The sequence below is a fragment of the Branchiostoma belcheri genome, unplaced genomic scaffold (genome assembly GCF_001625305.1).
Source record: "Branchiostoma belcheri isolate BF01 breed outbred unplaced genomic scaffold, Haploidv18h27 scaffold59, whole genome shotgun sequence".
Classification (NCBI taxonomy): Eukaryota; Metazoa; Chordata; class Leptocardii; order Amphioxiformes; family Branchiostomatidae; genus Branchiostoma; species Branchiostoma belcheri.
Genome location: NW_017804231.1, coordinates 1062026 through 1085938, shown reverse-complemented (window position 1 = coordinate 1085938; position 23913 = coordinate 1062026). Strand labels below are relative to the sequence as shown.

General features: G+C 45.0%; 1 protein-coding gene and 2 pseudogenes across 1 annotated transcript; 1 reads left to right on the top strand and 2 right to left on the bottom strand.

Annotated features, from left to right (window-relative positions):
• Nucleotides 1-2154: 2154 nt before the first annotated feature.
• Nucleotides 2155-5148, bottom strand: LOC109481997 (annotated as a pseudogene).
• Nucleotides 5149-8257: 3109 nt separating this feature from the next.
• Nucleotides 8258-12903, bottom strand: LOC109481998 (poly [ADP-ribose] polymerase 12-like). The gene is made up of 6 exons (XM_019784631.1): nucleotides 12018-12903; nucleotides 11350-11523; nucleotides 10505-10703; nucleotides 10023-10246; nucleotides 9612-9848; nucleotides 8258-9201 (listed from the first exon to the last, which is right to left on the bottom strand). The coding sequence occupies exons 1-6, from the start codon at nucleotides 12803-12805 to the stop codon at nucleotides 8784-8786; spliced, it is 2040 nt and encodes a 679-aa protein (XP_019640190.1). The 5' UTR covers nucleotides 12806-12903; the 3' UTR covers nucleotides 8258-8783.
• Nucleotides 12904-13893: 990 nt separating this feature from the next.
• LOC109482007 lies at nucleotides 13894-16196 on the top strand (annotated as a pseudogene).
• The last annotated feature ends 7717 nt before the right edge of the window (nucleotides 16197-23913 follow it).

The window sequence follows — 23913 nt, the reverse complement described above, 5'->3', positions numbered from 1 at the left end:
TGTGTTAAGATTTGTGACTTTATTTGCTATTAAAAAGTGTTTGATTATTTTCTTCAGACCGTTACTGTTGTGTGGACGCCTTTCGTGTGAACGAAAGTATACTAGCACTAGTAATCGATGAAAACAAACGCGCAATTCACGAAGAAAGAAAGAAAATCCTACCTCTTTAGGCTTGCTGGTGCTTCAGGACCTGAAAGAATCTATTTATGTTAATGTGTGCCTTTATTTCCAGGTGAAAATTGTTTTGTTGTTCGTTTTCTTGGGAGACATCCTGTGTGTGACCGACTCCTAGCGCGACAAGTCTTCGAATGATACCGAATTCGAACATAAACAACCTTGCTCCTTAGCAACCACTTGTCGCACATTCGAACCTGTAAACAACCCTGTTGCTTAGCAATTGTTTGTTGTCGCGCATTCAAATTTAACGGTCTTCTAGCGCCGTATACGCGTACAATCAGACACGACCGATGAAAACAAACGCGCAAAACATGAAAAAAGAAAGAAAATCCTACCTCTTGACAGGTGTCCAGGTCCAAAAAAATGATATATCTTAAATGTTTACCTTTATCTTGTTGTGTGACAGCCTCCTAGCACGGCTATTCCTGTCGGATGAACCTGTAAACAACCTTGCTGCTTACCAACCGCTTGTTGTCGCGCATTCAAATTTTACGGTCTTCTAACGCAGTAACGTTACACACCAATAACGAAACCAACCGATGAGAATAAGCGCGCAAAACACGAGAAAAGTAAAGAAAATTCTAGCTATTTTGGCCTAGCCTAAAGCTGTCTAAGGACATGAAATAAATAATTAATGTTAAATGTGTGGCTTTGTTTACTATTGATAATTTAACGGTCTTCTGTACACACAGAGAACAAAAGAAGATCTCGAGCGATGAAAACAAGCGCGTAAAACACGAGTAAAGGAAAGAAAATCCTACCTCTTTTTAGGCCTACAGGTTCCCAAGGTCCTGAAAGAAATGATTTATGTTGAATGTGTGCCTTTATTTGCTGTTGAAATGTGTTTTTTTGTTTTGTTGATCCTTTTCTTGGAAGGGATCTTGTTTTGTGGCCGCCTCCTAGCACAGTCAGTTTTGGAATGATACCGAATTCGAACATAAACAACCCCTGTTGCTTAGCAACTGTATGTAACCTCAGATGACCCCAGGTATGTCATTTGCTCTAGAACGTCTCACGCGAATCAAGAAGTTGGCATAACGCATTTCTATGTCTATAAAATCTTGCTGCTTAGCAGTTGTTTGTTGTCGCGCATTCAAATTTAACGGTCTTCTAGCGCAGCATACGGAGAAAACAAGAGTTCCACAATCTCATATATATATATACCTTCGCCAAATGATGTTCACGTTTAGATGCATGTTTGGATATGTTAAGTTGATATGTTAGGTTGTAACGGGGTTTGGCACGTTAACTCAAGAGGCTTTGGATGTCAAGAAACTTCAACGGTTGGTTGCGTTTAGGTCTTGTCCTATGGAAGAAATAATTACAATTTGGACCCTCTGTCGGCTTATCTTGGCACTGCAGCAAAACTTGTGGTTTTTATATCTCGTGTTCTGGATATCCGGGACCGGAAGGGGGCGGGGGAGGAGTTATGCGGGCCCGGCGCACTGCCTACTTATAACTTATGACCTGCGTAACGGTACTTCTGCGTATCCAATTGCGCATGAGTTAGGTACAGACATTTTTTTGATACACTGTCATACTCTCAAATTGTTTTCTATTTCTCTGATAGACATCTTGTGTATAAATAAAGAATTCAGCGTGATGTGTTTTCTGAGATGCTTTCTGATGACATCCAAATAATGTAATCCATGTAAATGTAAGGTCGAATTTACATGTACATGCATGTCACTTATGTCAAAATATGCAACGGCAATTTTTATGACGGAATAATGACCTCAAAACAACTTGTCCCAGTGGTGGAAAAAATCTGGTTTTCTTGTGTACCATCAAGAGCAAAGAATATTCAATAAAACAATAACACAGCCGAAGGTAGAGAGGCAAACTATTACAATTCTGAGTTTTCTTATTTTTTTGTATTTCTAAGTATTCTTAACTCATTTAAATAGATAAGTAGTTAAATACTCTAGTTCTTACAGTATCATACTTTCATAGGGATACTTACAATGCTTTAACAAGTCTTCTATATAAGCTGTTCCTCCTTGGTATGTCCATGTGGTTTTTGTTTCATTAATATACGATGATATCGTTCTATGACATAATGATTACATATTATATTATAGTGCTATACTGTAATATCCTTATTTGCTAAAGTCGTATACTAGTATTACAAAATTAAATCATTATTTGAAATTACCACAACATGATCGTTTTATGTAAAATTCTATCAATGTCTAGCCTTAAGCTTAAATTCTAAGTGTTCTTACAATTAACTTGCCTTAATACATGGCACTAATGATGTACAGGTATGCAGGAGACTCCATTGGTTTGAGAATCCCTTACTGAATGTCACGGTGATTGACCACAGCACGTCTCTGCGGCCTCAGCAGGTCAATCTTCCGGAACAGTTCTTCTGCCGTTGGCCGCTTCGATGGGTCGAATACCCAGCATGACCTGATGATGCGGTACACCGGCAGAGGGCAGTTCTGTGGCTGCTGCAGACGGACGCCTTTCCTCAGCAGCTCCAACATCGTGCAGACGTCCGGGTGCATCGGACCGCCAGCGTAGCGCGGCTCCTCCCCGAAACTGGCGATCTCCCACAGCAGCACGCCGTACGACCACACGTCACTCTCACACGTGTACACCCCGTCCCGTAACGACTCCACGGCCATCCACTTCAGCGGCAACAGTTCCTCCTCCCCGCCCTGTGTGGTGCGTTCGTACGCCGACGACACGTAGACGTCACGCGATAGTCCGAAGTCCGCGATCTTGGCCACCTTTCTGTCGCTGATGACGACGTTACGAGCTGCGATGTCTCGGTGAACGATCTTCAGACGTGCCAGCTCTGCTAACCCACAGGCCACGTCACAAGCGAAACCGAGACGCTCTAACAGTTTTCTATCCCCCGTGGTCTTGCACTGTTCTCGCAAACTCCACAGGTACCGGCGTAGTTCTTCATTGCTCGCGTACTCTACCAGGATGTACTGAGGCTCCGACTTGGTCAGAAATCCATAAAGCTTCACAACGTTTTGATGTCCCTCTTTGTCCTCGTGGATCCTGGAGAGAATGTCCATTTCTCGGTGAAAGTCGCGGACAGCAGACGCCGTCTTGCGGTCGGGCCGGATACTTTTAGCGGCGACCAGGACCTCGTAGCCTAATTCCGGCACGTGCAGTCTTGCCCGGACGACATGGCCGAACTCTCCCTCCCCGATCATGTGCTCCAAGTGAAGGTCCTCTTTATTTACTTCCCACGACGAAAGGGGTTCTGTGACGGTCGCCATTTCTGTGTCCGCTGTTGGCTGTTCTTGTTTTCGTCGGCGACTCCGTTTCACCAGGACTCCAGTGGCGATGCAGCCGATTATGACAATAGTCGGGATAACGGACGCCAACACTACAGCAACGACTTGATTCTTCTCAGGAACGCTCTGGCAAAACTCGCCCGACTGTCCCTCAGCACAAATACAGCTGCCATTGACAGGATCACACAAGGCGTTGTTTTCACAGTTACACTTCATACTGCAGTTCCTCCCGAATGTGCCGTGTGAGCACTCGTGACAAAACTTTCCCGACTGTCCTTCAGCACAAATACAGCTGCCATTGACTGGATTACACAAAGCCTTGTTTTCACAGTTACACTTCATACTGCAGTTCCTCCCGAATGTGCCAGGTGCGCACGCGTGCTGACACCTGTCTCCGCGACGGCCCGCAGGACACAGACACCCCGCCCACCTGTCACACGTCCCTCCGTACTCACAGTCACACACTTGGCTGCAATCTTCCCCATGATAGTTAGGTCGGCATTCGGTAACGTTCAGTATGAATGTCGTATTGAAAAGCTGACCATCTTCTGCCTGTACCATACAGCTATATTTGCCGTTAGCTGTTTCTAGGATCGGTTGAAAGCTGATAGAACTGTTCTGGACTGCCCCCTCTTCGATAGTTTGTGTGTCGTTATGTTTTGTCCTGTTTGATAAGCCCATGTCATATTTGCCACGTGGATATGTGGAGCCAGGCAGGTTAAAGTCAGATTGGTGCCGATGTATTTCATGACTGAATCGCCAGGTGTCTCTACGATGGCGACTTCGGGCCAGGGAATATCGCAGGCCCTCCCTCTCCAGCCCGGGCGGCACTCACACGCACCGTTAAAGCCATGGCAGCGGGCACCGTTCTTACAAACACAGGTCTTGTCACAGTACACACCGTACCGGCCCTCAGGACATCCTGTCACGTTGTATTGATATGTCCACTCAAACAGAATCCTGCCTGTCCTGGTTCCCTCGACAGTCAGGTTAGCACCGCATACAAACCCAAATGAAGGCGTGAACAACTCATACAACTCCGCAGCAAAGAAATAGCGGTAATTTTCTTCCATCTCGAAGTTGCCACTTGATACCCACCGAGGCAGGTCGTTATCGAGAGCAATGTCCAACATAGTAATCCTCCCTTTAGACTTCCACTCTCGGTCTTGGCATGCAAGTTCGATTCTACCTTGATTCTGTTCTGTGAGTATGGAGGTGAGTATGGCATCGTCTCCACCTAGTCCCCGTGCACCAGCGACATATTTTAAGGAGCAATCGCCTGTCAAGAGGAAGTTAGCGGCGTAGTATTTCGGCAAAGGGTACTGAAGATAGTCGTCGTACAACCCAAATATCCTTCCATCAATGGAAGCATTAAAACCATCACTGGTAAATACAGTATAGTTGCCGCTCCTATCTTTACCCGGAAGGACTGGCGTTTCACACTGTTTGTTATAGAATGGCGGGTATCCAGACACGTCTATGACTACGATAACGAGGGTCACGTACAAGACGTTCTTGTTCCTGGTGTTTGTCAGCTCCACCGTAAGGTTGTACCGCGAGTGTAACCTGTAGTCCAGCGGAGCCGCTACGACCAACGCCAAGTCCTCAGCACGAACTTCAAACCGTCCCCAACTCGTCCCCCGTGTTGACGTTGGCTGACCAAAATGTCCCGTTGGCGTCGTCTGCAGAACTAACCAGGCTGGCGGCAACAAGAGAATCTCTCAGCCGCACCACCGTGCTATTGACTGGCTCATCCTCCGGTATTTCCGTCACATTTTCACCCAAAACTAAAAGGTCATGATAAACCTGGAAGCTAGACAGTAGATCGGCTAGCAGAAATACAGCACAGACCGTGGCATGTAGCGCCATTTTTACTTTGTATAGTAATGGTTCTCTGACACAACGCTTCCTCTCAATAATCCAGGGTCAATACTTCCTTTTATAGCCACTTACTCTTTTGGGGAAGTTGCTTATTTACTGTTCCTGTTTCTCCTTCCTGCCGGGTTCCTTGGGTTGTGATCGCCTCTTCTTTATCAAACTGCGGCTAGAGAAAAACCAAAACAACAATGTTAACTTCATACGACCCTTGGTTTTAAGAATTACACACGCAGCCCAATCAGTGGGCTTATTCCTATTAGTTGTTCTAACTCACTGTCACTGAAGATTTAGAATTACATGATCACATCTATGTTCCTGTATTCATGATGTAGTTTCAGACCACCTCAGGGCATACAATGCTTGTAAAGCAGACTCTTTGTTGCCAAATCTAGTTTGTTTCTGGGTCATTTCTTTTATGTCTAACCACACCTAAACTTACTTGTTCTAGACACCCTGGAGGCACAAAAAGTGTATGCATGGACACGATAGGGGAAGCACCGGGAAATTCTGTATTCATAGAATAAAAAAAAAGTCCTTTAGCCTACTATGTTGTTGTTAAACAGCCGGAGACCCTACTTCGAATTCATTCAAGTACGTCGTATTTGGGGCGATCTACGACGTTGGGTTCTATTTAAAGTTCCTTGGACCTACTTTACCAGCATTTGTAGTTCGCTCAGCTGCGTCGTATGTACTGTGATGAGGTACGGTTTCACCGGAATATACACATGACAGACCCACCCCAAATCAACTTTTCCGAGGACAAAATTCTACTAGATTTTGAGCATAATTCGATGTACTTGCAAACCATATAAAGTACCTGAAGGCTTCTCTAACTGTAGACAATTGGCCATCTTACGAAATAGTAGCTACATGTAATGACTTTATATATAGCTTTAAACGCCTGTTGACAACGACAGTAGACAACTTCTATAAGTCATTCAAGTCATTCATATGAAAAATCAGGAAGGATCGGATATTCCTACCTGTGACGACGACGTTTGAGATCCTCAAGCTTGCAGACTGAAGTACATGATCTGTGACAGAGTCACATCCGCGCGTGAAATTTCGTCCAACCTGCTCGCCAAGAAGGGGCTGTACTAATCAGCTCAATGGGGCGGTTAGTTCACCTAAGGCCATGTTGATTTGATTGTATGGATGACATCCACCGGGAAGCCCCAAACTGACGCGAGCGCGATGATAAAAAAAATCTTAGCAAAAAAAGTTTCCTACGTTATGAAATCTACGTGGAAATAAATGTTGAAACACACAGTATGGTATGGCGAATTGTAATAGACTACTAAATTTTCATTTCTTCACATTTTCTTTTTTCCTGAATTGATTTCGGTATTCTATGGCATTAGTATCATTTTCCAATCCTTTTTGGAACACAGCATATTTATAGTAAGAATTTCCTAATTAATTATACAAATTAGATCCTGTTTTGCATAATTGTCATCTAAATATGTCGACATCACTTACGCTACCTACATACAAAAAATGACGACGATCCAGTTACCCTCCCCAATGACATTATACAGTAATGTCCTGTATAATGTCCTTGCCCTCCAGTGCTCCCTCAAACAGTTTCAAACAAACGCCCCTGCAGTTCCAGAGCATGCTGCTAGGGGCGGGGGACAAACAAATCTCAAGTCTTTCCGAGGACAAGAGCTTACTAGTATCTCTCGTACCACCTGAGTTTTGCGATCCTAGCATGTCCATGATCACGAGATATCAAAAATCTGTGCCTTTATTTCCTATAGTTAAAAAGTATTTGTACAATTTACGTCAGAGATATGCAGTTGTGCACGCCTCCAAATTAAAATTTAACAAGGTAAATCCGGACATGTTGCTTAGGAAATGTATGTTGTAGCGCATTCAAATTTAACGGTCTTCTAGCGCAGTACACAGAACGAAACTAATCGATGAAAAGAAACGCACAATTCATGGAGAAAGAAAGAAAATCCTACCTCTTTTGGCTTGCTGGTGTCTCAGGACCTGAAAGAAACTATTTATGTGAAATGTGTGCCTTTATTTTCTGGTGAAATGTGTATTTTTTTGTTGTTGTCGTTGTTCATTTTCTTGGGAGAAATCCCGTGTGTCCGCCTCCTAGCATGTCTTCGAATGATACCGATTTCGAACAAAAACAACCCCTGTTGCTTAGCAACTGTATGTAACCTCAGATGACCTCAAGTTTTCTACTTGCTCTAGAACGTTGCATCGAATAACGAAGCTAACATATAGCCCATTTCTAAGGTATGTCTATAAAATCTTTGTTTAAATGCGCATTTAACCGCAATAAATAAAAACGTTTACCAGTTGTGATTCTAACGTCGTTAGAAACCTCTACGAGAGATTATTAATATCATAAGTTATGACCTTTTTACTGAATGATGGCTAACGTCATGCTTGCGACAATACAAATATCCAACAAAAGGTTACCACGTATCATCAAAAGTTATGTTAAGCTAGGAGAATAAAAATTCGACTATGTTTGTGAAATCGCCACAGATCTGGTGCTGTGAGAATATGATCATAACACTATTGTACTTACACTGCTTTCTGGCCCTCAACACCTCGCGCCAACCCATGTCGATGATTCAACAGGTTTCAGTTCGAGTCTTTCGTTTCTGAGTCGCAATGCCGAACAGCATGAACAGCATAGCTTCTTAAACTTCAAATTCTTACCTTTGCCGAGAACTGTCTTACCTAGGAAACTGACGCAAACCCGTCGTTCTTGGAGAGGCGATTTTCTCACTACGCCACCGGTAGGCACCATTTCTGATCACATTGATGACGTTCCATTATTACTTGACAATGGAACCCAGATTGTCCAATCGGAGCCTTTGTTACATCCATGCATTGTTTGGACATTATTGAACTGACCAATCAGAGATGCGGTACTGTCCAGAAGCCAGGTCCACACTAGTCTTACCTGGTATCACGTAGAGGAATCAGCTGAAATGTTTTCGATTGCGTACTAGACATTCATAAATGAACTTTCGAGGTTTAGCGTGCAAGTCGTAATCTAGCTAGTATATTCCCTCTGCACTAAAAGGCAGCAGGTATAAAGGAAAGGTAGCATATACGTATAAACACTGTATACGCGTACTATACAAATCATACATTAGCGTGATTATATATTCCTGTCAATATCCCTTACCCATTTAGCTGAAACACACAAAACATTTCATACAAATATCCAACAGTCATTGCGGGGATTTATTTATTTTTTGGCAAAGATTAATGCAGATACATTACGGTAGGCTTTAATGGATATTCACATTATGCACGCAACGCAACATTTATCATTTCTTTTGAAACTTTTCCTCGGAGCGACGTGCAAAGTTCATCTTTCTCTCATTTGGTTTGGTCAATGCCAATGGCTCAACTCATGTTTTTCCTTTTAGAGTTTTTTTTACGCCCAATAGCGTTTCCCTTCTTAATTATCGACAAACCTTCGGCTTACTAGACTTAGTACTCAATGATGTGCTCTGGATAGCACTGGGCGTTGTCAAAGATGACAAAAATGTTGGGGTTTGCCGTGTCGTTAACACAGGAGTCGTACATCCTACCGTACGGCTCGCCAGGGTTGACGGGGGGAGGGCGTCGGATGCCCGCATCCCCTTGCGTGTAAGCCCCGACCAGGACCCTCACCACGAACATGTACCGACGGCCGTTTGAGGCCTGCTGGGCGTAGCTGTGCGAATACTGAGCGCTGGCGGAGAAGTAGGTGCCCTGGCCGTACAGCTGCCCGACTCGCGAGCCGCTGAGACGCCAGTCGAAGTTCTGCTGGCAGATGGCGTCCACCACGGCATCCTGAGTCCCGTGGAACAGGAGCCGCTCTTCTGCATCCTTCCCGCCGTTCTGTTTCTTCAGCTGGGCTTTCTTCCTGTGAAGGTAAGCGTCCATGGTTTGTAGTATAGTACAAAATCGATATGATTCATTCCTCAAGCTGATCGACATCTATCACACAACAGTCGTCCCTCAGTTAGGTATCTGGAGCTGCATAGTTCCCATTTAGAACTCATGAGCCTGTCAAAACTGGTTTCGACCTGTCAGCTTCTTCAAGTGTACAGAAGCTAAGTAACAGAGGTTCACGAAGTCCTCACTTTTAAACCTTTCCATGGACCATGGCATATCGCCCTGTCCATGGTCAGTGGTAACATGATACCATAAATGACATTTTAAGCGGCCATCGTTGTTATATTTTCTGGTAACAATGATATTTTGTCAGACATAGTCAACATTCTGTGTAGTTTTCAAGGCAGACCACGCTATTTTTCTTGGGGGAAAGCTCACCTGTTATAAGCACTCCAGAGGAAGGCGTTCTGGACACGTTTGACACCTGCGATGGCTGTTCCCGCCATCCCGCCCTGTTCAAACAGCGTCTTGACGTTCCTGTACTCCGCCGAGGTTCCCACCACGTCCACTTTGACGAACTCGTCGTCATCGGACATCGGCGACCAGTGAGCCGGGGCGGATTCGTCCCACGCTGAGGCACTTCTGGCGGATTTTGCGCGACTTGCAGGCTTTGGTCTATGGATAGCGAACGCGTCGAGTTGTTTAGAAGTACGATTTTACATTGCTTAGGAGGGGAGGGACAGAAAAGAGGAGCTAGGGAATAGGAAATAAAGAGGGGGAGAGACAGCGAGAGAGAGAGAGACGAACACAGTAATAAAATTGCCACTTTGTTTAAAAAGATGTACTTACTTGGGTGGATTTTTCACATCCTCCTCAGACACAAACTTGGGCCGACGTCTGACGTCACGGCGGGTCCCGACCCTGGTGTTTTCCTGGCACATGTCGCGCAGGCGCAGAACGTACTGGTGATGGCTGGTGGAGAAGGTGACGTCAGCGTCCCGTTGGTCCTGGTACCTGTCCTCGATGTCCCGACTGGTCAGGCTGCTCGTGCCGCGAACCTCTCCGCTTTTGTTCTATGAACAGGAAAATTTATGCCAGCAACAGTTTTGGATGGTCGAAATAGGCTGAACAAGAAACCAGGGAGCAAATGCAAGCAAATACACAACAAACATACCACCTAAATCAATACCTCCGTATACCAGGAGATAGTTATTCTATTCTTGACGTGCTATTATCAAAAGTATCATGTATAACGTTACTCGACTTAAAGAATTTCCTATTCCGTTATAGGTCTCCGCTTAAGCTTCAAGATAAAACTGACTCAGTCTCACCATTTGTCCGTACTCCACCCATGTCCCGTCCACGTCGTGCCAGTACCACAGCCACTCCGTCACGAACAGGTGGCCCGGGGCAGACTTCACCGAGGAGGACGTGGAGAGCCGACGCACCTCGAACTCCTGGCGAGTGTCACCGGTACTGCCGTCCGTCGCCACAGCCTTCATGTCGGTGAAGTTCACCGCACAGGTTTTTCTGTAAATTAACATTACCAGTGATTTACTCAAAATCGTTGAGGTAAGAAAACGTTGCTACCGGCTATTTTCTACGAGTTATCCCTAAAAAGACATTTTTATGCACAAGAAATGGTTTTCTTTGTATATTTGATTAGGTCATCGAAACTTTGCAGCGTCAGAGTTTTTTGCACCTCGTGTAGCACACCGAAACCTCGACTAAGCGATGGAGTTTCTGAGAACACCATAGAAATGCATTTCAACACAAACAAGTCTGCGGTGCAGTCTTTGTAGTCATACAATCAATCAATCTAGGGGTTGCGTGGGGTAACGGCTCGACTCGAAACCAAGAGGTCTCCGGTTCGAGTCCTGTCATGCCACCGATCTTGTGCCCTGGCATTGGGAAAGGCACTTAACACGACTTTCCTCGCTTCACTCATATATCAGGTGAAAATGAGTATTGTATTGTCCCATGTGTTGGTGGCGGCATTAATTCATTTATATAAGATATTGATATACTAGTTGAAAAAACTTTGAGTGTGCCCCACCACATTTTGTATCTGTATCTGTATTGCCGGTATAAGCGCCTTTCGGCGTAACACACCAGCTATTAAATGATGTGATCACATGTTGGAATAAAAAAAGTCAATCACTCAATCAAACCTCACCCGTCCAGTCGCACAGGTGAGTAGCTGTCCTCTGTGACCTTGCAGTAGGCCTCCTCCACCATGACGTTAAGGTCATGTCCAAAATGGCGCCACCTGTCGGCTGCAGGGGCGCGGTACTGCCACTGGTACGGCATGCGGCAGTGCCACCTCTCACACAGGGTCTTGTAGGAACACCTGTGCCACGGTAAACAAACACGTATACTGTGTTGGGATAAGTAAACATGTACATGTTACGTATGCGCGGGCTCGCCCACCGGCCACCGAAAGTGGAACTACATTAGGTAATATCCGGTGTCCACAAGGCGAAACGTTTCGCTCGAGCGACATAAACTTGTTTCACTTTCTTCTATTAAACAATTCGTAACATGCAAGGGCTATTCTACAAAACAAAACGTCCAATTAGCCTTGTAAGTTTGAATCAAAGGCTTTAGGCCAAGACCACTACGAAAATATCACTAACGTTACAGCAGACAAATATAGGACGTCGTAAACTCTGAAGGTCGACGAAGAAGCCTCTTTCTTTCACAAATACTTTAAAATTGTTTTAAAGGAATTGAATGTAGATCAGCTATGACACAGCTTATATACACACCCGGTAGGATACCTTATATATAAATGCCGGGATTTATTGAACTTTATTTACAGCCTAACCTCATACCGTAGCCCACCTTTGACGGATGTTGAATATACAGATTTCGTCTAACTTCTCGGGGACTTTGTCTCCTTGTTCTGCCTTCCTCTTGTTGACGAAATCTCTCTTGAAGATGTCGATGACGGCCTTCTCGGAGTTGCAGGGGATTCCGAACTTCTGCAGGATGCCCTTGTTCTGTTGTGTCAGAATGTTGTGGGAAAACTCGCACTGGCCCTTGTCGAAGATACAGCCGCCGACGAGGTAGCGGCCGCAGACGTGGAGAAAGGTGCAGGCGTCTCCCTTGGTACAGCCCCTTTGGCGGTTATTGTACCAGGTACAGGCTTGGGGAAGTTTCGCGGGGACGGGTGGAGGGTTGTCGTTGTGAGCGGTCCTCTGGCGCGACCGTGGCCGAGAGCGGGCGCCTCCGCTCGGCGGTGGGGCCTGTGGATGTACCATAGCCGCCTCAGGTTGTGCTTGAGGCATTTGCGGGGCAGCACCCATGTGCATAGCCTGCATTAGCTGCATGACATCGTTCATGGAGAATTTTGCCTCATTTGCGACCATCGGACCGCTCGCAGGTGGAGGCACCTGCTGCGGGCTATAAAACCCTCCCCGTCCTCGTCCTCGGTCCATTCCGCGACCCCCACGAGCTCCTCCCCTTCCTCCGCGGCCAGCGGGGTCCGGAGACGGGCTAGGCCCCCTGAAGCCCCTCCCTCTCCCTCCGCGCCCACGGTTACCTCCACGGCCTCGGGGACTACAGGAGAAAGCTCCCCTGGCGCCGCCGCCGTTGGGTGAACCGTCTTGGCCATTTGTCGCCGGCTTCATGTTTGATAGTAGAACGTTCTTGTGCCACTCCTTCTCTCAGCTCAGAATGCCACAACAGTAAAGGGAAGTGAACCTTTTATTCCCTGCATCGTGTGAGCGCATCATAGACTCTGTAGCAGGCATCGAAGAGGATCGTGTGGGAGTGTGAGAGCCTCCGTAGCCACCAGGCTTCGAACAGAATCAAAATATTGACCCAAATTTTTCTGCAAACGTTCTAGCGGACGAATGCTTATAACACTGCAGTCTTCAGAACTCAGCAGTAGTCTTCAGAACAAGCCATCATTAAGAAGAACAAGCAAGAAAAGCAAACAAAACAGACCACACTAGAGTGCCTCCCGGAGCCTGATGGGGAGGCTAAGACCTACCCTTGGTTTCGCTACGTCAGCATGCGCGTATCTTGGAGCTGATTGGCTCAGAGGGTGGAAACTAGGCCAAAAGAACTACTCACCGTTTCAAACTTTTATTTTGGGCGGCACAGACGAAGGACTATCAATCAATCAATCAATACCCTTTATTTATACTGGAAATGCCCAAGATGACTAAGATTTTAGCTTGGACTGCCGGGACAAATTTATCGGCACGTGAAGTAAAGATTGTTTTAAAAGATTTTCTCTTTGCTAAACTCAAAATCGACAAACGAAAAGCCCCCTCCCTCCAGGGGAATCACGTGACTCTTTTGCGGGGTGCAATTTCCATGCCGTATCTATCCGAAGACGTCAGTCGCCATTTTAACACCGACGTTGACGCAGGGAACTTGTTCCTCTCAACTTTATGGTCAGTCCCAACTAGCCGCCTAGTAGTGGGGTGAGTTTATTTGATCCGTGGTTTCGCACTGTAGAGTGTGACAAACGTTCATAAATACGTACTAATTAAGTGTTTATGGCGTATATAGTGGTCGACTCTTTTCAAATTGATGCAGGGAACAGGTTCGGTTGCGCCATTTTGAACGGATAGGGTCCAAAGTCCAAAACGCCCACCCAGGTCTGCCATTGCTTCAAAGATTCTTGTAAATGTTAAAATTGTGAATTTGAGTTTCTTATTTTGTGACTTTGATCTCGTCATGTCCGCCATTTTTAATACAGGTGAGTTGAGGCCCGACCATGGCCGAACTCTCGCTCCGCGCCAGGCTGTACCTGAAGATCAACGACAACCTGCGCGAGGATGACGTCAGAACCCTGAAAGCCACCCTGGTTACTGACGGGAACATTGGACAGAAAAGGGTGGAAACTGCGACGCCTCTAGAGATCTTTAACATGCTAGAGGCAGACAATAAGATCGGTCAAGGGAACCTAGCGCTGCTAGTGGACCTTCTGAAAGCCCTCGGTAAGACAAAGTTGGCACAGGAAGCCGAGGACGTAGCGAAAAGGGAAAAAACAGGAGGTACGTTAACTATTCATCTTTCAGAACGTTTGCTGCAACACACAAACTCCACACAAATGGGCCTTAATCTTATAAACATACCATGGCGCTGGGTTAAAAAAAAACATTTGATGTTGCCATGCAAGTCGTACAAAACTAGATAGGCGAGTTAAAATGGGTTTATTTCACTGTTAGCTATGATACAAATGTACACTATGCTATGATACCCTGGTCAGCATATTTGCCATCGGAATTGGAGTGGCGATGTTTTGGAAACATACAATGATAGAGTTTACTTCGAAATATCAACTGAATGAACGAGATATTACCCATGTCACGACATACACAGATATCAATCTTTTATTCTACTGAACCATCTACAAACAAAAGGACGAAACAAGATCATCAAGTACATTCCATGTCATGTTTCAGGACCGTCGTGCACTATTGGGGAAGTCATCACCTGTCTGAAAAAACACTATGCCAGGGAACATGCCCATGTGCGGCCTCTTCCGTGGTGCGAAGATTTCGACCTGCCTTTGGAAGAAATCTACACCAACCTGCGGCATCAGCGTAAGGGTGGCAGGGGGCGCTTCCAGGACACAGACACCATCGTAAGCTTAGCAGATATTTTCAAGACAAGTAAAGCTAAAGCTAAGACTGTTGATGCGGGATCAGATGTTAGAAGAATAAGGGTAGAGGGGGATCCTGGTATTGGGAAATCGTGCTCTTGTCAGAAACTGGCTCATGATTGGTCCTCTGGGAAATTGGATATTTTCAAGGCTGTTTTCTTTCTAGAAATTCGGCACATGTCTGGGAAAGTTAAAGACGCCATATTTGAGCAGCTTCTACCTGAGGATACAAACATGACCCCGGACCAGCTCTGGTCCTACATTCAAGAGAATCAGGATGATGTTCTCTTCATCCTGGACGGTCTAGATGAGCTCAGTCATACAGCTAGAGAGAACACAGATGTGGAAGCCTTGATTAAGGGTAAAATCCTCCGAAACTGTCATGTTCTGGTGACCTCCAGGCCATACCACTGTGTCAAAGACCTGGAGAAATGTCATGAGTTTTACAAAATCATCGGTTACAGCGAAGATGATTCTGTTGAATTCATACAGAAATACTTCAGTCACAACCCAGAATCTGCCAAGAAGCTAGAGACACAGCTCAGGCGTAACCGAAATTTGTCGAGAATAGTTGTTAATCCCCTCAACAATGTGCTGATATGTATTGTTTGGGAAGACAATGATGGAAGATTACCTTCCAGCCAGGCTGAGCTGTATCAAATGATCGTATATTCAGTTGCAAAGCGATACTGTGCTAAGAAAGACATCCCGTTAGAAGGTGATGTAATTCCGTCAAACATAGAAGAAACATTACGAGGTCTGGGGAAACTGTCCTGGGAGGGACTTGAGCAGGATCAGCTCCAGTTTAACATAGCCGATATCAGAGAGAAGTATGGAGCAAATGCCGATGACATGTTAGACATTGGTTTATTAACAAGAGACAATTCTTTCTCTAGAATCAACCGCACCTGCTTCTGTGCCTTTTTACATAAAACGTTTCAGGAATACTTGGCGGCCTACTACATCAGTGAGTTGGTCAAACAGGAAAGCAAACGAGAAGAAGGTAGAGAATGTCTTCGTAGTTTGTTTGGGATGACAGAAGCTACGGCTAGTAATGTTGACATGCATCTGATGTCAACAAACCGTCTTAGATATAACAAGGTTCAAAACATGCTGGCTGCCATACTAGGTGACAGTCCAGGCCCTTTGTTTGACAAGTTTGCAGAGGAACTAAGCAAAGATGGATGTAAAGAAGAGATGGATTATTTGTCGTTTATCTGTGTCATGTTTCTTGGTAGAACCTGTGGAGACGGTAAAACAGGGTGTAGAATGGCAGAGATTGTGGCACCTTGTTTGTCTCAGCACATAACTAACCATCGGATGGGTATTCGATATTACTCAGACTATGATCAAGCTGCGTGGATTGACGGTTTGATACAAGTAATAAGATGTCAAAGGCCAATGAACCATGATCCAAGCTTGATACGGCATCTTACGATTGACTGCGACGTATGCGATGTTTTGCCGCAACAGCCCCTTCATACGTTAGAAGACGCTTTATCATGTTGTGATACAATTAATTGTGTAACACTAAAGAGACAAGGATTGGGCAGGTCTCTGGTGTTTAGATCAGGGCGGCACACATTCTCCCCAATTCGCACATTCATCCCTCGGCGTGGGACAGAAAGTGTGCACATTGATTTCTTATCCACCCAGGCCTCTGGGTTTCTGTCAGTGGAAAGCATGTTGGAGGAACTGTCAGAAAAACAAAGTCTACAACATGTCAACATCGACATAGAGTGTAACGTTGACTCCACAGACTTCTCACAGTATGACAAACAGCTGGCTTACATGGTTCTGAAGCTGAGTTGTCTCAGATCTCTTCAGGTGACAATAGGTAAATGGGTTTGTGAGCCAGAAGGGGCAGAAGGGTTTGGTAACCTAACAGCAACCCTGCAAAGTATCTCTGAGCATAGAACACTGGAGGTCGTGGAGCTAGAACATCCTGTGTACAATACGCTTTGTGATATGTCAGATGATCAATGCGACAGGCTTGAATCATTTGATGTCGACGCAATGATACACAAGCTGACAAAATGTGTAGCTAAAAGCAAAATACTAAAAAGATTTCGGCTTAGCTGGCTCTTCCTTGAAGGAAGCATTCCATACACAATATGCTATGGAATCTGTAGCAGACAGTCTCTGTCCGACCTATGTTTGGCGATACAGCGGAACAGAACTTTAAAGACATTGACGATTGATGGAATGTTCTCAGAATCAGAGGGGCATCAGGAGATAATCGACCAGCTAATGCGTAATAAACCTGCAAACTTTGAGGAACTCAGAATCACAATGTCGAGCCCTACGCAGCACTCTCAGCACATTTCTACCACTAGTCCCAGACGTAGAAGTGACTCTATTAGTAGTGTTGACAACATCAGAATCAGTGACTCTAGTAGCACCAGTGACGAAACCGGAATCAAAATGTTGAGCCCAGCTGAGCAGCACGATCAGCACATTTCTACCACTAGTCCCAGACGTAGAAGTGAGTCTATTAATAGTGTTGATAACATTAGAATCAGTGACTCTAGCAGTATTAGAGAGGAATCCGGAATCACCATGTTCCATTCTGAGCAGCACGATCCAGACATCTCTACTGGCAGTCCCAGTTGTGGTAATGACTCTATCAGTGAGGATAGGGACGACTTGCGGTCCTGTCGCAGTACCAAGAGTGATGACACATGTACATGTTCGTGTATTCTACTATGATATACTAGTAATTGATTACTTGTCAATGCCAAATGCTGCTACGATCCTGGGGGCCCTCACCCCACCAGGATAAGGAACTGTGTAACCTTGCCGAGGTGTAGCAGCTTGTTCCGACTTGGTGTCCTGCCTGGGTCTGGTGCATGGGAGACCTGTAACCTTCGGGGGGCTTACGACACCAGGGAGGTACTAATTAGCAGTTCCGACCTGTACCTCCTTCGATAGAGGGAGTTTGGCGTTGGGTTAGCACCCCAACCCAGTAAAACAAAAACCTGCTACAGAAACAGCAAGTGGAAACCAGAGGGATCGGCGCAAGGAAGATGGCAGTGGACTAGAATCCACAGTGACGGCCTCTAATGAAAGCCGCAAGGAAGTTAGAGACCCGATGTGCCAGTTTCTGAGTGCCAAGGGGGAAACGAAAATTGGAACATGGAATGTGAGAACACTGTACCAGACTGGGAAGATGGCCCAGTTGTTGAAAGAGTTTGAGGAGTACCAACTGAACATTCTAGGGATCAGCGAGATGAGATGGACGGGTAGCGGGAAGTTGTGTAGCGATGGCAAGACAGTCCTTTACTCCGGACATGAAGACCAACACCGCCGTGGAGTGGGCATGGTACTGGATAAAGAAGCCTCCAGAGCTCTTACTGGTTGGAAGCCTGTCAATGACCGGATCATCACAGCACGCTTTTCAGTCGAGACATGGGAAGACTACCATTGTCCAGGTATATGCACCAACTGAAGATGCTGATGAAGTGGACAAAGACGACTTCTACGAACAGTTACAGGACACCTTTGACAACATCCCTAGCCATGATGTGAAAATCTTGATGGGAGACTTTAATGCCCAAATTGATAGCAACAGACAAGGGTTTGATGGTGTCGTTGGACCGTTTGGGACAGCACAGAAAACTAGTGACAACGGGGAACGTCTTTTGTTGTTCTGCAACATCAACAGCCTCAACATCGGAAATACCTACTTTCAACATAAGGTGATACACAAGAAGACATGGAGATCACCAAATGGGACAACGCAAAACGAGATAGACTACGTTTGCATAAACCAACGTTGGAGGTCATCACTTCTCGATGTCAGAGTATTCAGGGGTGCAGACGTGGGATCAGACCACCATCTGCTGGGAGCAAGGGTGAGGCTAAGGCTGAAGAAGCTCACAGTGCAGAAGAAAGTGAAGCCGTATGCAGCTGAGAAGCTCAAGGACCCTGAGGTCAGTCAACAGTACAAACTCGAACTCCAGAACAGATTCCAGCTGCTTCAAGACATGGGGCCGGACTTGGAAGACCAGTGGGCACTCTTTAAGGAAACAGTCACAAAGAGCGCAGAGGAAACCATTGGGAGAAGGCGTGGTTCACGGAAGGAACAATGGATACAGGGGCACACCTGGGAACTTATTGACGAAAGGAAGAAGACAAAGGGGCTCAGAGATAGAGCAAAGACCGAGGAAGAGAAAGAACAAACAGACCACCAGTACCGTGACCTTGACCGCCAAGTAAAGAAGAGCTGCCGTGCAGACAAAAGACACTGGTTAGACAAGAAAAGCGCAGAGGCTGAGGAGGCAGCCAAGAAAAACGACTCAAGGACCTTGTACCGTCTGGTGAGGGAGCTCTCTGGAAACTGGAACAACTCGAGTGTACCAGTGAAAGACAAGAGCGGAAAGACACTGTTAACTACAGAAGAGCAAGACCAACGGTGGGTTGAACACTTCCAGGAAACGCTGAATCAACCAACCCCGGACACCCTGTATGACTTTGGTACAGAGGAAACAGCAGAGCAGCTGGATGTCTGCGAGGAACCAGTCAGGAAAGAGGAAACGGAGGAGGCCATTAAAGCGATGAAAAGTAACAAGGCAGCAGGACTGGACGAAATCTCGGCTGAGATGCTTAAGCACGGAGGGGATTGTACAGTGGAAATGCTGACCAGGCTGATGAACCGCTGTTGGCAAGAGGGGCAGGTTCCTAGGGACTGGCAGGAGGGAGTTATTGTGAAGCTTCCGAAGAAAGGAGACCTCTCCAACTGCAACAACTGGCGGGGAATCACTCTGTTATCCATCCCTGGAAAGGTATTCTGCGCAGTACTCCTCAGAAGGTTGAAGAAAGCTGTGGACTGCCTGTTAAGAGAGGAACAAGCTGGTTTCCGCAGCAACCGCTCCTGCACAGAACAGATATTTACCCTTCGAAACATCATCGAACAATGCCTGGAACACCAAACACCGTTAGCTTTAAATTTCATTGACTTCAAGAAGGCGTTTGACAGTATCCACAGAGAGACCCTCTGGAACATTGCACTGTCATACGGAATACCAGCCCGATTTGTCAGGATCTTTAGGAGCCTCTATGAAAACTCAAGGTGTTGTGTGAGAACGGAGGGAGGGACAACAGACTTCTTCAACATCATCACAGGGGTCCGACAGGGTTGTATCCTCTCCCCCTTCTTGTTCCTGATCACAATTGACTTCGTCTTGAGAAAGACCACTGGAGACGGGAAGGAGGGCATTAGGTGGAGGGAAGAGTCCAGACTTGCGGACTTAGACTTTGCAGATGACCTTGCTCTGTTGTCCGAGAATAACCAAGGCCTACAGCACCTTACCACGAAACTGGAGACCTCTTCTGGAAAAGTTGGGCTACGGGTGAGTTCGGAGAAGACCAAGGCGATGGAGGTGGGAAACCACACAGGTCAACCCCGACTGAACATCACTGTCAACAACAGCCAGGTAGAGGTCGTCGATCAGCTTACCTACCTTGGGAGTGTCATCAGTAACAGCGGAGAAGTAGAGCCTGACATTAACTGTAGGGTGGGGAAAGCAGCTTCCGTGTTCCGACGGATGAACTCCATCTGGTCAGCAACCACCATCAACCTTGACACCAAGCTCCGACTATACAACAGTATTGTCCTACCCACTGCAATCTACGCTAGCGAAACCTGGAAATGTACAGCTAAAGCATCCAGAAAGCTAGACGCCTTCCACCAGAGAAACCTGAGGAGGATACTGAAGGTGAGGTGGCAGGATCACATAACGAACGATGAGATCCTGAACAGGGCCAAGTCCAAGCCTCTGAGCACCATCATCACAGACAAAAGGATGCAGCTGGCAGGACATATCCTCCGTCTGCCCAGCAGAAGGCACTCTAAGACAGCAATGACTTGGGTACCCCACAACGGCAGAAGAAAGAGGGGAAGGCCGAAACACACCTGGCGCAGGACCTTCCAAGACGATCTAAGAAGGGCAAACATCCCCTGGGAGGAGGCGGAGACAGTGGCCGCTGACAAAAAGAAGTGGAAGCTTGCTGCCCGATGTGCCATACGGCACAGGAGGAACTAAGGTCTAAGGTAAGGTCAATGCCAAATGCCCAATGCGAAAGTAATGATTTATTTGAATTGACTCACGGGTGATTCATTTGAATAATTGGCTGGCGTTTCATGGAGTCTCTATTTTTAACCGCAAACAAAAAGTAGTATTACCTGTCAGCCCCACCTAGCTACTCAGTCTTTTTACCAACTACCAGGTCATCTGCCATTTAATCTAGATACCCCCTCAGAATTTGAAACAAACTGTGTACAAATCCCTAAAAGTGCTTGAACACAGAAAGCCTTCTACTTCTACAGAGCTACCAAACTGTGGAACACCCTCCCAGTTGACACACGATCAGACCATACAATGTCATTCTTTAAAGCGAAAGCCTGGAAATCCCTCGGGGATCCATATCCTGTATAGGTTACTCAGTAACATGGCATCCGTCACGTGCAACAAGACGGTAAACTTTGATAATATCCCTAATACAAACACTACCTCGGTAGCTATGCACATACTAAGAAACTCATGCAATGTTAAAAACCCTACTTTTGTGTAATGTATACAATTGTATATGCATGTACATATCATTGTAATTTTTGACCGTGTATTTTATTGATTGTACATAAACCTAACGATTTTATTTTGTCAGGGTTGGCCATTAACAATAGTCTATGACTAGTTGGGCAACCCTGCAGCTGTTGTAAGCCGAAGTATAAAAATAAAGAAATAAAAGTATATAGCTCAATTGTAAATATCTGTATTTACAAAATTACTGTTGTACAGGTTTCTTGTATGTTTTAGCCATTATTGTTACCGATGTAATTATAAGGTAGAATTACAGATTATGTGTGCGCTTTGAAGATGATACTAGTACCGGCTGTCTTTATACTTGTGTGGCAAATGTATAGGTTGTCAAGAAACATTAAACGATTGAAAGGGACATTAGTGTTGAGTGTTAATGTCCGTGTTAATTGCTATTAGTACTTTTAAAACTTGCCTAGCTACTAGCCAGAGAACGCTTGAATTCAGCACACTAAAGCAAAGACATCGTTTTAGTCTCAATATATTTATTCACGTACAACTATTATAAACGGAAAAGTTGACATTGAATCTCGTTTCTTTCTCCAATGAAGTTTTAAAAATCAGACCTCCCTGATTTTCGTTCATAACAAACTTTCACTCCAATTACGCCACTCTTTTTGCAATGTTTAGTGTTTTATTTTTCTTTACAATATTTGTTTTCTGTTTATTGTTTTTTATCCAATGTCCCCAACAATCGTGCATCACAACCCCAACTTCTACAAGCCAACGATCTTTCTTAAAACTGACTCTGAATAGCAATATGTAAAATACATTTAGCTAAATATAGATAGAGACAGTATTTGGAACAAATAAGCGCTACAGCAATTTAGAATGTCATTAAGAATGTTATGAGCTACCGCAACCTACGACACATCAAACACAATATTGGAGTGTGTAATAAGGCACATGTCAAAGGAGGGGGCATGTTGACACGATTGAGATCTAGCTATAGGGTATATTGGAGAATTTATTTTTTATTTTCTTTTTTTATTTTTTGGCGACGCCTAAGGGGGGAGCCTAATGGCACAGTATTGTGTGTAGTTTGCAAGAATTCTAGGAATTGCACAGGCATTTTTTTCCACAGGCATGTCATGTCTACAGGCATGTTGATGGCACACTTTTATGGACACATTCCTACGTAGTCCTAAATTCTTGCCCACATACCCACATGCCTTTCAAGTGGAAGTTTTACATTCTTCCCACATTTCTTCCCACATGCCTTCCAAGTGGATGTCTTAGCATTCCAAGTGGAAGTCCTACATTCTTGCTCACATTCCTGTCCCACATGCCTTCCAAGTGAATGAACTACAAACTCCTAAAACATTTTAGAATTACTTCTGTGAGTACAGTCGATAGTGATCAGATGTGCTGTTGTAGTACCAGGTAGCCGCTTGTGTTGAGTGTCCGTTGGATAGGTAAGTTTGCCATATACATTAGGATCTGTTATGACAATAGACAATAGCATTTTAAGGAGGGCCCCGCATGCCCATTTTCCGTAGAGTGTAATTGACTGTTTTAATTCTACGACTGTAACCGGACCGATCTATTAACGCGTGTCCTGGATGGTAAGTTTGCCATGTTCAATGATAAATCCTATGATGAATTCTACGTAAGTCAGCACAAGACATAGACTTTAATAAATGTATCTTAAATGTTAATATAATTTATAGAGACCATGCGCGTTTTTTGTGTAAATACTACTCTACTGGAATTTGGAAAATGACCCACGCTGTCTTTCCACCAAGCTTCTATTGAGTCGCATGGTTGGGATACATTCAAGTTGATATTTATGAGTTCAAAAAAATCGGCGAGTACAATATTATCATGTGACCCGTTTCTAGCAAACTAGCGCATTTGAAGGTTGCGTTGTGTACAGACTATTACACATATTAGATGTTTTGTGCTACCGTTTTACAAGAAGTTCTAAATATAACAACTCTTCATGAATGGAAAGGATTGTTCATATAAATTTCTATTTCATTACAAATTCAAACTGTTGACACGGAGATCAGTTAGCTAGGATAGGCTAGGTATATCGCGAAGTTAACTCCTCACGAACATAAATGCACTTACATATATGTTGTACACATCAGAGGTTGACATTGATAGGTTGTTGACGTTGGTTGGCATAACCAAATATATTGACTAGATCAATTTTGTTACAGGACAATGTAGAAGTACACATGTATTTTAGAGTTTTTTTGTGCATGCAGTCCTAAGTATGCCGTAAAATTAATCATGTATGATATATGACAATACATCTGCATACTATCTACACCAGAGAGAGATTTGTACTTCTGTAAGACCATCGACACAGGTGTTTTATACGGCTTTATTTAGCCTTAAATGGATTTCCTGTTACATTACCTTAAGTTTGCCTGGCCATAGGGTGCTTGCGGAAGGCCTCCGGTTAGAAAAAATAACCACCCAAAAACGACAACTGCAAGGGGTCGATTCGCACCTTCTGCCATGTGATGACTTTTTGTAAAACTAGTAGAAGGGAAACCTTTTTTCTAGG

Bases quoted from the DNA above. Each gene is read 5' to 3' on its own strand.
- LOC109481998 (XM_019784631.1), bottom strand. From the start codon at position 12,805: ATGAAGCCGGCGACAAATGGCCAAGACGGTTCACCCAACGGCGGCGGC. The intron at 11,524-12,017 runs GTGGGCTACGGT...ACCGTGGCACAG, and splicing joins ATATTCAACATCCGTCAAAG to GTGTTCCTACAAGACCCTGT. The intron at 9,202-9,611 runs GTGAGCTTTCCC...TTACCTTCACAG, and splicing joins CTCTGGAGTGCTTATAACAG to GAAGAAAGCCCAGCTGAAGA.